The sequence below is a fragment of the Oryx dammah genome, unplaced genomic scaffold (assembly GCF_014754425.2).
Source record: "Oryx dammah isolate SB20612 unplaced genomic scaffold, SCBI_Odam_1.1 HiC_scaffold_23, whole genome shotgun sequence".
Lineage (NCBI taxonomy): Eukaryota > Metazoa > Chordata > Mammalia > Artiodactyla > Bovidae > Oryx > Oryx dammah.
Genome location: NW_024070207.1, coordinates 103,791,381 through 103,805,629, shown reverse-complemented (window position 1 = coordinate 103,805,629; position 14,249 = coordinate 103,791,381). Strand labels below are relative to the sequence as shown.

The window sequence follows — 14,249 nt, the reverse complement described above, 5'->3', positions numbered from 1 at the left end:
TCTTCCTACTCTGCCATCTTGGCCAATTTCCTTTCCTTAGACCTTCTGATACTTGTGATTACAAAATTATTACATGCCCAGGTTTCCCTGGTGGCTCAGCTGGTAAAGAATCCGCCTGCAATGTGGGAGACATGGATTCGATCCCTGGGTTGGGAAGATCCCCTGGAGAAGGGAACATCTACCCACTCCAGTATTCTGACCTGGAGAATTCCATGGATTGCATACTCCATGGGGTTGCAAAGAGTTGGACATGACTGAGGGACTTTCACTGTCACTTTGCATCATAAAATAAGAACAGTTCAATGTTTGTTTTTTTTTTTAACTTGCCAGAACTGGACCCACATTCAGTTTTTAATTATTTGTTTTGGGTTGCAGTGGGTCTTTCTTGCTACATGTGAGCTTTCTCTAGTTGCGTTGAGCAGGGGCTACTCTTTGTTGTGGTGTGTGGGCTTCTCATTCTGGTGGCTTCTCTTGCTGGGGAGCGCAGTTTCTAGGCTCTCAGGGTTAGTAGTTGTGGCTTGAGGGCTCTAGACTGCAGGTTAGTAGTTGTGGTGCACAGGCTTAGCTGATCCTTGGCATGTGGGATCTTTCCAGATCAAGAATCAAACCTGTGTCTCCTGCCCTGGCCGGCAGATTGTTTACACTGAGCCACCAGGGAAGTTGATGGACCCAAATTTAGACTTAATTTAAATGTTGCCAAACTGATGTCTAGAAGTGTGGGAAGGCCCCCAAGTTCTGGGTATTACATTTTTCATGTATCTACTGTAGTATTTGTTCAAATAGATTACTGTTGAATTCAAGCTATATTAGATTGATTCTTTTGACCTGGACCTCTAAACAGAGAAAATTACAATTAAAGAAATCACCACCAGTAGAAAATAACACTAACTTTAGTACAGGTGTTGCTTAAAACTAGGAAATAAATAAACCACAGGTAATGCTGGGCAGAAATAATACTGTCACTGGTGGTTTGGTCAGCAGTATAGGAACTGAATTTGTGGAACTGATTACTTAATGAAGAAAGATCAAGCAGTGAAATAAATCAGTGCAAGATCAAAGAATAAAGGGGAAGGGTAATAATTAACACTGGACAGTCCTACATTTTGAAAATATCCATTAAGCAAGAAAAGGGCCCTTTGAAACTATAATAACCAAATGCTATGTTTCAATACATGAAAAATTTTAAATGTACAGCTTAGACACTCTAAAATAAATTTGCCTTCTAGTAGCTCAAATATGATAATTAATTTCTCAGTCTTTATAGAAGATAATGCATCTGATTCAGAAAACAAGGGATTTCCAATTATGCATTGTTTAGATTTTACTATGCATTTAAAAAAATGTGTAACAAGTACACCAAGGGATTCTCAAAAAATTTCAAAACTCAGTATATTTTCCTTATCTTCATCAAATTGATCTATTAAAAATGAAACAAGTTGAATTTTGAAATTGTCTTTGGCAACATAAAAACACCAGATAGTTATTTAAAATTAATTTTGAAAATGTCTCAAACCAAAACCAGTGTCTTTGAATTTTCTCTGTAATACTGAGTTCTGTACAAGCATATCCATTATACTTCAACAAAACAATGTTAAAGCTTATATACTGTCTTGCTTTTTTATGAGAAACTTTTATACTCTAGTTGAATATGTTAAAAATAGCCCAAATATCTTAGAAGTGTGAAATTTCATTTTTTCTCCATTGGTTACATATTGGTCTATTGAGCTTACAAACAACAACACTCTTGGGCTGATATTGTTAAGAATTTTGCTTACATTTTGAGGAGAGAAAAAAATTTCCTAGGTCAAAAATGAATCATGAATAGATTATATGTTGATACCACTAAGATAGATTCTACTTAAACAAATGAAAGGCAATAGTGAATGCAAAATAAAAATGGAATGAAGGCAGCTTGAAAATTAACAAATTAAAAAGCAAAATAGCACTCTATTCAGATGTATTGCCATAGTCATTCATTCCTTAAAAAGCTGTGTGTATAACTAGACTTCAAAAGCAAAACATCGAAACAAGCATTGCACACTGAAGATGCAGAAAGTATTACCAGAGATACTTTTGTTTCTTAACACCTATCAGAGACACACAAGCAACTTACTTTTGTTCACAAAGTCAGTTAACTGTGGCCACCACCCTCTCCAAATTAACTCTTATTCTAGCTAACCAAATAAGTATCTGATGAAAGAGACTGATTATCATCTGGTTAAGTCATTTTAGAAAGCCTCCCAGCTATAGTTTTTTTTTTTTTTTTTTCAAAAAGCCTCCCAGCTATAGTTTCCAATACTGGGTGTTTCCATAGGGAATCTAGCACTGGAATATAGAGTTCTGCCTTGACTGGACTTGGATTTTATGATTCTTTCCATTTTAATAGCTTTGTGTTTCTACATAACAAATGGCCTTAATCATGAGATCGAAAGATTTTTTGTGCTGAAGTGTTCCCACAGACAACTGCCTATTAGGGTTTTCCCCTGTGCACTTGGAGAGTGTTGGATAGGAGAGCTAGAGAGCACAGGTCTCCTTGAGGCCTGGAAGGCTTTCCCTCAGTAAGCCTGTGACTGTGAGAGGTCAGTGTTCTGGGCTAGGTCAATCTTTGTCCACTCCTATCTTAGACTTAGGCTTCTCTCCACTATCTGTCCACATGTGAATCTTGAAATTGCAGAAGCTATAACTTGTCAATCACATAAATCACACTTAAAGGGTTTTTTCTTCACCACAATGAATGATGAGTAATCTGGCATTTTTGAGCAAAGCCTCTATCAAATAATTCTTTCATATTGTTTTTCACCAGTATGAGTTTTCGGCTGGTTACACTGGGTGAATCTCTTCCCACACATGTAGCAGAGGTAGAGTTTGAGCCCTTTGTGTATACTCATGTGCCTTCTCAAGCTGCTGGCTTCTAAAACCACTTCTCCATACATGTTGCACATCAGCTTGCCCTTGGAAAACCTCCAATCCAGTTCTTTTCTGGAGCTTTCCAGCTCCTAAGGATTCTTAACACTGGCTGTATTAGGTGCAGTGTGTATTTTCTCCTGGAGTATAGTTGAACTGACTTTGCACATTTTGGTTTCACAAAGACATCTAATCCTGGAAATGTATTTCATCAACTCAAGTTCTGAATTATTTCTTTGTGCAGCTTGTTCTGTTACAAGTGTGGATGATGTATTTGCATCTAGAAATATTTCAGTAGATGCATTTTCTAAAACGTCACGGAGATACCACACTTTTTAATCTGCCATTTTCTGGGAGTTCAAAGCTTGCTTTCAACATAATATCTTTGCCAAAGCCTCTTGTTGAGGATTTGCTTGCACTAAATCTTTGTTTTCAATTCTAGTTTTTGGATGAAGAGCTTTAGCTTTTTTTTTTTTCTTTTATGTTGTTGTTGTTTAGTTAGTCATGTCCAACTCTTTGAGACCCCATGGACTGTAGCCCACCAGGCTCCTCTCTCCATGGGATTTCCCAGGCAAGCGTACTGGAGTAGGCTGCCATGCCCTCTCCTCCAGGGGATCTTTCTGACCCAGAGGTCGAACCTGGGTCTCCCGCATTGCAGGCAGATTTTTTTTTTTTACCATCTGAGCCACAGAATTGACTCAAATTAATGTCCATTGAGTGGCTTGATTTGATTAAGTAAACTTTAAAGCTTTAATGTCTTACAATCAGAAAAATGTGGCCTGTATAATTATTGTAAAAATTGAGGTTTTCTTGATAAATCTTTTTGTAAATGGTGAATTGAAAAAACATTTAGTTCACATGAGATAGAAAATTTGATAATATGGAGATGTAATTATACTGATTATAATATGTACTAGTCTGTTCTGCATGTCAAAATTAGATATGTTCAAGTTTTACAAATTTAGAATTCTGATGTCACCTTTGTTTATTGTTTATCTTGATAGGTAATATTTTAAAACCCTCTCATCCCCATGTTTCTTCTGTATTTCTTGACTCTCCTCTGTTGTGTTCGTTCCTTCTGGCATGCCTTATTGTATTTCCTGCATCTAGAAATCACATTTTTTTGTGTGTTAGCTCTGAATTCTAGAATAGTTTCTTTCTTGACTCAGTTCTGTGAAGTCTCACTACCTACATTTTTGGTTTAGAACTTCAGGAAAAATTTTATTCAAAAACAACCATTCCTGTTTTTGAGAGATATGACATAGCAGTAAATTTTGTTTTGAATTGAAATCAGAAATCAAAGTTTGCTCTTCTGCTCTGATTCTGGTTAGAATGAAGTCCCTTTTCCAGGAGACTAAATGTTTTCATCTGTTGACTGATTTTTAAGGAATGTTTAAAAAGATAATGTGGTCATACTGCTTAAATCTTCTAATCCTAAATGACAAAGAGAACATTAAGTTTTCTACTTTTTTCTGTAGCTTCCTCTCAGAAATTACTTGGTTACAGAGTATAGGAAAGACGCGTGCATGCTAAGTCGCCTCACTCATGTCCTACTCTTGGTGACCCCATAGACTGTAGCCCACCAAGCCCCTCTGTCCATGGGATTTCCCAGGCAGGAATACAGGAGTGGGTTGCCATTTCCTCCTCCAGGGATCTTCCCCATCCAGGGATCGAACTTGAGTCTCTAATGTCTTCTGCATTGTCAGGCAGGTTCTTTACCACTAGCACCACCTGACGTACAATGTTGTGCTAAGCATTTGCTTCTAGCTAGTCAATAAGCAAATGCCAATGGGTGCTGATTTTAGGTGTTTACTGCAGGGTTGAAGCTTGCTCCTTGCAACGTTGAGCTAGGCTAAGATTTTCCTCCATATTCATATGGCAGCTTGAAGTGACTGAGTGCCTCAGGCTCCTTAAGAACGGGACCAAACAAGTTGCACTAAGTAAACCTTTCTTAGTCAGTCAGCTGTGGTGCAAGTGAGACAGAAGGCAGTTGCCACCATCTCCCCACTTTCTGCTCAGCACAGATCCATGTGCTACTCAGAATCTAGGGCTCTTTATAGCCTCCATTTGGGAGCCCCAAAGACTTGATTTATAGGTTAACCTTCAGTGGCAGCTGGCACTGTGTGCTGCTTGACACTGGTTGCTAGCACCCTCAGTACACCCCCCATCTGCTTCCTTTGGCCACCTGATGCAAAGAGTTGACTCATTGGAGAAGACCCTGATGCTGGGAAAGATTGAGGGCAGGAGGAAGGGAGCGACAGAGGATGCGATGGTTGGATGGCATCATTGACTCAATGGGCGTGAGTTTGAGCAAACTCTAGGAGATGGTGGACAGGGAGGCCTAGCGTGCTGCAGGTCATCGGGTCGCAGAGTTGGACATGACTGAGTAACTGAACATCTGCATCTTGTCATTTCCTACCCTAAGTGCAGCCTGCCCTGTTCTCCAACCCTTAAAAATGTTATCATTAGTTATTTCAGTAGAATTTGGGAAGAGAAACTCAAATGAGACTCTCAAAATTGGAGTACCCCTGCTAGCTGTGACCATTTGATTCATTGTGACAGTGTACAGAGAATTTATTTCATTATGCTAATCCAATTTTCTCCTCCCCAAACCTCAAGTGCCTTTCAAATAAAGACCTTTTTTTGAGTCATATACACCCAGAGCAGACTATTTTTACTGACTTAAAAGAAATCATAACTGGGGGATAGGATTTAGAAACAGCTGTTAGTGGTGCGACCCCATGGACTGTAGCCTACCAGGCTCCTCTGTCCATGGGATTTTCCAGGCAATAGTACTAGAGTGGATTGTCATTTCCTTCTCCAGGGGACCTTCCTAAACCAGGGCTGAACCCGGGTCTCCCACACTGTAGACAGAAGCTTTACTGTCTGAGCCACCAGGGAAGCCCTAAGGGAACAGGAGGTTCCCTCAAATCAGGTTCAGTCTCCAAGTGAAAAGTTAGTATTTTAATTGTTCCCAAACCACTGTATGAAACCAAGTAACCTAGGCTGCATCACCTGATGTTCCCACATTCTCTTTCTTACCACTAGAATGTCAGGAGAGGCTGGCTAAATGTATACCCATTGCTTTTCTGAAGGCAGGACAAGTGAGATGGTTTGAACACTCTGAGTCTGAAACTGGCGAACCCAAATCCCACCCATACATTATATATCATATTAAAACCTTTGGAAGCTCCTTTTACATACCACTTGGACAGTGTCTTAGGAAAAGGCCTCTTGGTCCAAGTGAAGTCAGGAAGTCTTTGGAAGAATCGGAGTGGGAGACACATGCCACACCCAGCAGTCTCCCCACACTTGTGTGGGAAATGGAACTGGTGAGTACCTGAAGGGAAATCACTATATGGGTAGTGGGATTACAGATAGATGGTGGAGGTCTCACAGATGCCTAAGTAGCAGAGTGAGCAACATAAGGAAATCACTATTATGGTATTGAGATTTGAAGTAAGTTTCTATTTCAAAACAGATTGTTTAAAAGGGACAACACAGGATGTGGGAAATGATGAGAAGAGGGGAAAAAAAAACCAAACCTCACATACTATGTTTAAAGTTATCTTTGATGTTCTATGTGTTACTTTACACTAAGATGTGGTAGAGGGTAACCAAATACTTGATGAGGTAGTTTCCTTATAACTTCTGAGAGGGAGCGAAGGTATACATGCAGGTTAAAGATGTACGGTACAGAATAATCAATTTCAAGTATTCTCAATATTGAGACCCCAGTTTAGACATGCTTATAAAAAATGGTGAAACCATTAGGGAAATTTCACACTGGGTATTATCTTGTAAGATGTGATAACATGCTTATGTTCAAGTTTATTTACAGAGGAGTTGCTACAATGTCTAGGGTTTGTTTTAAAATAATGGGGATGGTGGTGGATGAGAATGTAGATAAAATGATTGCCTATATATGGATAATTTTGGAAGTGGGGAAATGAGTAAGTGGGGATAATAGAATCCTTCTGTACTTGCGTTATCTTTTTGCCTTTTCATACTGTTCATGGGGTTCTCAAGGCAAGAATACTGAAGTGATTTGCCATTCCCTTCTCCAGTGGACCATGGTTTGTCAGCACTCTCCACCATGACCCATTTGTCTTGAGCCCTACACTGCATGGCTCATAGCTTGAGTTAAACAAGGCTGTGGTCCATGTGATCAGATTGGTTAGTTTTGTGATTGTGGTTTTATGCCAAAGCCTTTGACTGTGTGGATCACAATAAACTGTGGAAACTTCAAGAGATGGGAATAACCAGACCACCTGATCTGCCTCTTGAGAAATCTGTATCCAGGTCAGGAAGCAACAGTTAGAATTGAACATGGAACAATAGACTGGTTCCAAATAGGAAAAGGAGTACATCAAGGCTGTATATTGTCACCCTGCTTATTTACCTTACATGCAGAGTACATCATGAGAAACGCTGGGCTGGAGGAAGCACAAGCTGGAATCAAGAGTGCTGGGAGAAATCTCAATAACCTCAGATATGCAGATGACACCACCCTTATGGCAGAAAGTGAAGAAGAAGTAAAGAGCCTCTTGATGAAAGTGAAAGAGAAGAGTGAAAGTTGGCTTAAGACTCAACATTCAGAAAATGAAGATCATGGCATCCAGTCCCGTCACTTCATGGCAAATAGATGGGGAAACAATGGAAATGGTGACAGACTGTTTTCTAGACTCCAAAATCTCTGCAGATGGTGACTGCAGCCATAAAATTAAAGAGTCTTGCCTCTTGGAAGAAAAGCTATGACCAGCCTAGATAGCATATTAAAAAGCAGAGACATTACTTTGCCAATTAAGGTCCGTCTAGTCAAGGCTATGGTTTTTCTAGTAGTCATGTGTGGATGTGAGAGTTGGACTATAAAGAAAGCTGAGTGCCGAAGAATTGATGCTTTTGAACTGGGATGTTGGAGAAGACTCTTGAGAGTCCCTTGGACTGCAAGGAGATCCAACCAGTCCATCCTAAAGGAAATCAGTTCTGAATATTCACTGGAAGGACTGATGCTGAAGGTGAAACTCCAATACTTTGGCCACCTGATGTGAAGAGCTGACTCATTGGAAATGACCCTGATGCTGGCAAAGATTGAAGGTGGGAGAAGGGAATGACAGAGGATGAGATGGTGGGATGGGGAGGGATGGTGGGATGGACATGAGTTAAACTCCACGAGTTGGTGATGGACAGGGAGGCCTGGCGTGCTGCAGTCCATGGGTTGCAGAGTTGGACACGACTGAGCGACTGAACTGAACTTGTGTATGTATGTTTGCCAATTTTCATATATGTAAAAAATGTAGTGGAAGTGATTCTGACTTTAAATAAAGCCTAATCATTGAAAAAGGAAGCTTCAAAAATTCATGTGCAATATTCTCTGTGCACAAGTTTGGGAAGAGTGACTAGAGATTAGGAGGGTGATTATTTCCCTTTGCAAAACTAACTACAAATGACAAAGAAAAATAACCAGTCATTCTTTTGTAAGTAACATGTATTAATGTGGAGTGAAAAATGTTAATTCTTAACATATGCCATCTGTTATATAAAATTTGCTTATTTATACTTTTAACCAATTTCTAAGTTACAGTAATGTACAAATACTTAATACCCCCAAAATAACATGAGTACATATTCTAACAGAAGAACACAGATGTGATGAAAGATGAGGTTTCTGAGACAGCATATTTCAGTCCAGAAATATGAATGTAGGAACTAGACTGGTTTGATATTATAAATCATTTCTAGCTACACAGAAAGGATACAGAATGTAGTGTTTGCTTTTACTTTATTAATTTATTTTGCAGGAATCTTTGACTTTCCGAATATGTACTGTTTGGAGGTTTGATGCATGCATAGCCTTTTCAAATGCCTTTGTCTTAATACAATTTCACCTCAAAATAATTTGATTCACAGCATACACAGAAATCTAAAAGAGACACGGTATTTACAAGATTTAATAAGTTCTTGCTGTTGTAGGCAAGAAAACTGATCAGTTCTTTTACAGTAGGGAAACATGGACATTGGGTGTCATTATAAATAAGAATTCAGAATTGTTCAGTCTCAAAGCAACATTTCATGGCTTTAGAAATTAAAATTGAGTTGTCATTCTGTTAATCTCTGAATGCTCAAGCCGTTCAAAACCTACTTGTATTAAATATTTGGGGATGCAAATAATACAGGGAAAAAAAATACACGTCTGGTGAATGTGGAATCATCAGAATTACCTTTTAAAAAAAGAAAATACTGTTAATTCTTTCAAAAAGATACAGTAGTGGTGCAACAGACAGTGCCAAATTTATTCTGATTTTAAAGTTACATTTCAGTTGTCATTTTTCTCTACAGATATACAGATACACACTGTAACAACTCATTCAAAGTCTGAAGAATGATTACAATATTCAAATAAATCAATTTAAACTATAAGGGGACATCTTCACATTCCAGGGTCCATCGTTGATATTTTCGAAGGACAATTTTTCTAGGCCTTATATTCTTTTTGTTTATACTGTCAAAAACATTAGTTACCTTTTAAAATACTATATAAAGTTCAGTTGCCACAGAAAGTTGGAATATGAACCTTAGATAACCGGGACAAAGCAATGTCAAAATTTAAGGAAACATTGATTTCTTATAATAATTATAAGTACTAAAGTTGAGACCAGCTCCTTAAAAATTATTAAACTGCTCATCACACTCCCATTTTTTCAGGGAAATAAACAAATTAGCAACACTTTCCCCACCATCATTAATCTGCTCTAAAACTACCTTTATTACAATGCATTTCTTTTGTTTAAAACACCACGCCTCTAACTCTCTCAAACAAGGTCATTATTTGAAACATTTTACAAGGCTTAGAAAGTTTCTGGCTCCTCTCTTGCCACTTTAAACTTTTAAGACCTACCTCAAAACGTAAGGGGCAATGTACTTGGACAAAATGACAAATGTGCTGTCAAAAAACTCAGGTACAAAACAGTGAAATAATGGAAAATGTATAGTCAGGTCTATGTTACCAGATACATCAAACTGGTTGTAATTTAAGAAAACACCTTTTTACTAGGAACAAGAAGTACACCAACTGATCCAAAAAGCATAGGCACCTCAGCAGCCAGATCCTTCTTAAAAGGCATCTTTAAAGATGACAGAATGCTTGTTCAAACTGGTCACAAGCCAGAAGTAGTCTATATATGGGACATAGTTAAATATATCAAATGTATCGGTGTCAAGTAATTTTGCTAATTAAAAAAACTGACTACAGCCTATGTTGGTGTATGAAACATGTGCAGAACCAGAAATGAACGTATACAAAACTCCCGTAAACATCAATCTCTGATGTCTCAAACCCCACCCTCTACACCTATCAAATAAGACTGGTATCTCGTTTTTCCTGGCAGGTGAAAACAATAATTTACTAGATAGATCACCAGAGGACTGGAACCATGCATCTACTGTGTGATAACAGTTCAATAACCTGGATGTATGTTCATGCAATAGTTTTAAAGTCATCTACATGGTTTTAATAAAGCATCAAACTGTTTTCATACATGCTACCTTCACCCTCAACTGACAACTGCCAAGTTAACTGCTGCCACTTCAGCATATCACTAAGAATACTGGGTAAACCTTTAGCTAGAACATCAAGCAATATATGTATTTTTACCCTATATTGTTACTTAATACCAAGTGGGGTTTACCATCTCTAAAGAGATATGAAACCATACAAAGGCAAAGGCATTGGCATTATTACAGAACAGGAGGACTGATAGACTTACTGGAGATTTACAGACACCAGTGCTACAAAAGCTTTTAGAGAATGAGTGCTATTTTCAGATCAATGCTTTTAAGCCCATCTTTCTCACCTTTATTTTCACAGTTTTGCCACAGTTGTTATATGAGAGATGTTTTATCAGTGTAATTACATAGCCACGCTAACTCTGTGAGACAAGTAGATACTTTCAGGACATTTTCCACATATGAAAAAAATGTTTTCAGAGCAGCAGGTACAGTGTGAAATTGTGATTTTGATGGAAAGCTATGATAAGTTATTATGCCTTTGGTTTCATTATGCTATTAAGTGCAGCTTGTTTTTCCAGATCTGCCAGAGATTACTGCTAAATTAGCATATAATGACAGCTTGAAGCGAGCGTGCGTGCCTGTGTGTGAGTGAAAGAGAAGGGGGACAGCTGGTATGGGAGAGCAGATACTCCTCAGGTGATAACCTGAGGTAAAATCCTTTAGGATTAGGAAACTTACCAATTTTATTGCTGTTTATATGTACCCAAATAAGGGGAGATTCCAAAATCCAATTTTGAGCTTGGAAGAAACGTCAACCGCCCTAATTCAGTGTCCTATTAATAATTTTCTGGTGGTGCACTTTAGTGAATCAAATGATTTTATATCTCCTCAGTTATTTATACCCTAAGTTTCTAGTTTCCTAAATAAGGAATGCTTTAGTATCATCTGAACTATCTGAACAAACCTAGTACCATCTCTGAATACAGTATGGTAAAAATTAAATTCTAAATTTCAAAGTCCTTTGTATTTACCTTTCTCTTAATCTTATTTCTTGACTAGCCTTTTCTTCCTCCCCAAATAGTGCAGTGTGCAACTTTATGATATTGGCTGACTATAATTTTCCTCACACTGATTTGTTAACATATGTGCAAATACATCTTTATTGAATGAGTAATAGTAATTTTTTTCAGCTAGATTAGCATTATGGCACAAGTATTCTCTGTGCTGTAAACATCATGAACTCATCACAAAATTGGAAGGCGGGGCAGCTCTATGGACTGCAAACGTTTCTTATAGAACCACAGCTGAGCTCAAGATTCCAAGTGGATTTTGGAATGGATTTACATTTGGCATACATTCACTATGCTATTGGCAAAGCGCAGTTTTACGAGAAGGTCATTCATAAAATCAGAATTTATAAGGACTTGTTGGTTATTTTAAAAACCAGTGGCCTAATAAAAGCATGCAGTAACTTAAAAAATCTATCTATTCTGCGGCATAATTAGGTCTTAGTTACCAGTGTTGATATAGCTTGATGAATCATTGTACAAGCAAAAGGAATCTTATCACCTCTGATTGTACTTTCAAACAAAGGGCATGATATGCCGAATTCCTGACTGCTACAAGTCACATTTTAAAACATCTTATTTCTGTGTTTGAAATTACCCCTGAAAAAAGCAGCAATTACAAATACCCTTATTGTTTTGCCCCCCACCAAAAACATCCTCTGAGTGCTTTTCCCGTCCTTTTCCTCAGTAGGAAGCAACAGGAAGAAGCCTGGGGAGCCTGGGTTTTCCAGAGATCTGTGACCAGGTAAGTCTGCTCTGGCAATTCACAGTTTGTCTGCATAAACTGTAACATGTTACACCATGATTCAAAGTTCTAGTTTATAAAATAAGGGTCACTCAGCAGTAACTTGAATGATTGGGGTTTCACAGAAGAGCTCTTGACTTCTCTGTGTACATTCTTTCAGGAGTGAATCCTTTCCCCATTTCAAGTATCCCTTTCTATCTCTAACTGCACTGAGTTAAAACAGTGGGGGGAAAATCCTTCCCCATTTTTCCTTTATTGAGCACAAGTGGCTACAGTGTCCTTCTCCCCACCCCCCACCCCATGTCATCTGAAATGAAAAGGCCGGGTAGATGAACAGATTCCCCAGGTTTCCTTTTCTTCTAACGGGTGCTCAAAGTTACACTCTCAACCTAGTGCAGACTCTTGGGAATTCAAGTGTACCGTGGCATCTCACACTGCTCACAGCGATTTAGTGCGGGGTGGTTCAGAAAGGTGCAGCTATCACAATTCCATGGAGCCCCTTCATAGTCTTCATCTCGGGGTTGTGTCCGAGGACTCTGTTTGGAGCCACCTGGGTGCTCTAAGAGAAGTTAGGAATGAAAGAGAGAAAACAAAAAATAGACTGATTTTTTTTTCAAAGTATAATGCAAATGGAAATTGAAAATTACCCCCCACCAAAAGCAAGGGAAAAGGTTTTGTGAAACGAGAAAGCCAAGTTGTATGCACAGCTGCTAGAAATGCAGAACCAAACAGTAAGTTTAGGATATACAAAATTTGTTCTCAACAATTTATTTTATTCCTCCAAATAGCCAGAAGTCCAGCACAGACTACCTTCCAAGTTTACTGTCTCTAGATAGTGGACAGTTATGCTCTATTCCAGTCAAATGGGAAAATGTTATACAGCATGTTAAATTCTACCTTCTCACCACCTCAGCCTGCCAGTGACTCCCACCACCCACAGTATTAGCCATACTATATCAAACATCTCATAAAATGTGTGCCTTCTTCCTTGAGACTTTCAGCTCCAAAATATTCATGTTTTTAACAATAATGGTTTGTCAATGGTGTGACAGTTCATAAAAGTTTCTCCCAGAAAGGTTAAAACAAATATAAAAGACTGTGGTTTTTCATGAAGCTAAATTCATTCAATATGACTTTTATCCTCAATTCTTCCCTGCCTTTTGTCAATAAATTTAAAGATCTTTCAGATATGAGTTATTAAACATGTCTATACCTGGCAATATAAATGCTGGCAGCCTTATGGTGGTCCTCAGGATTTTAAAAAAACTTAAAATTTATATTCCTCCTAGGTCCTCATTCTCTCTGGCCTTGTACTCAAAAAGGTTCTTTGCTTTTAGAGTTGCCTTCCATGAATAGTACCTAATGAAAGTGGAGTTAGGGACTAGCAGGCTCCCAAGTTCCAGCTGGAAAACCACCCTGGGATATGAACAAGATCAGCAGGCTGGGGAAATCTACCCATACACCTAGAAATCCTCACTAAAAACTGCAAATGGAATTAAGATCTAAGGTAAGCAGCCTTCCTAAGCAGGTGACAAAACTGAGATCTGGGGAAGCTTTAATCACTTACCATCTGGGGTTAAGCACACTGTCCTTTGGAAATGTGCTTTATCAGTTGGTCTTTAATGACAAATCTCTGTGTGACTATTCCCCAAGAGGCAACGAGAACTGAGTTTAGACCCTGAATGTGCTTTATCAGTTGGTCTTTAATGACAAATCTCTGTGTGATTATTCCCCAAGAGGTAACGAGAACTGAGTTTAGACCCTGAACCTTTTTGCAGGTATAGTAAGGCTCAGGCTCAATCAGGAAGGTATTCTCAACCTTCCAGTAGAACAGGAAAACACGGGCTTTTCCAGCCTATTCGTGACTATAAAAAGAGATGGGTTTGTTGACTCTGGTTTCAACTATTGCTTTTAACTGCCCATTAGCATCCACCTTGTATCTTTTGGCTTGATGAATTACTAGTTGTATTTTATGGCATGCCCAGAAGAATTTAAACAGAAAATTTTCTGCCTGTTTGGGCTTC

At 38.5% G+C, this 14,249-nt stretch overlaps 1 protein-coding gene across 3 annotated transcripts in view; it reads right to left on the bottom strand.

The window, feature by feature from the left end:
- Positions 1–8,669: 8,669 nt before the first annotated feature.
- The window catches only part of TAB3 (TGF-beta activated kinase 1 (MAP3K7) binding protein 3), a 58,196-nt gene continuing 52,616 nt past the window's right edge, over positions 8,670–14,249 (bottom strand). For all 3 annotated transcript variants that reach the window (XM_040266348.1, XM_040266349.1, XM_040266347.1), the window contains one exon: positions 8,670–12,784. In XM_040266348.1, the coding sequence (XP_040122282.1) occupies positions 12,736–12,784 (49 nt within the window). In that variant the 3' untranslated portion in view covers positions 8,670–12,735. The remainder of the gene's footprint in view (positions 12,785–14,249) is intronic.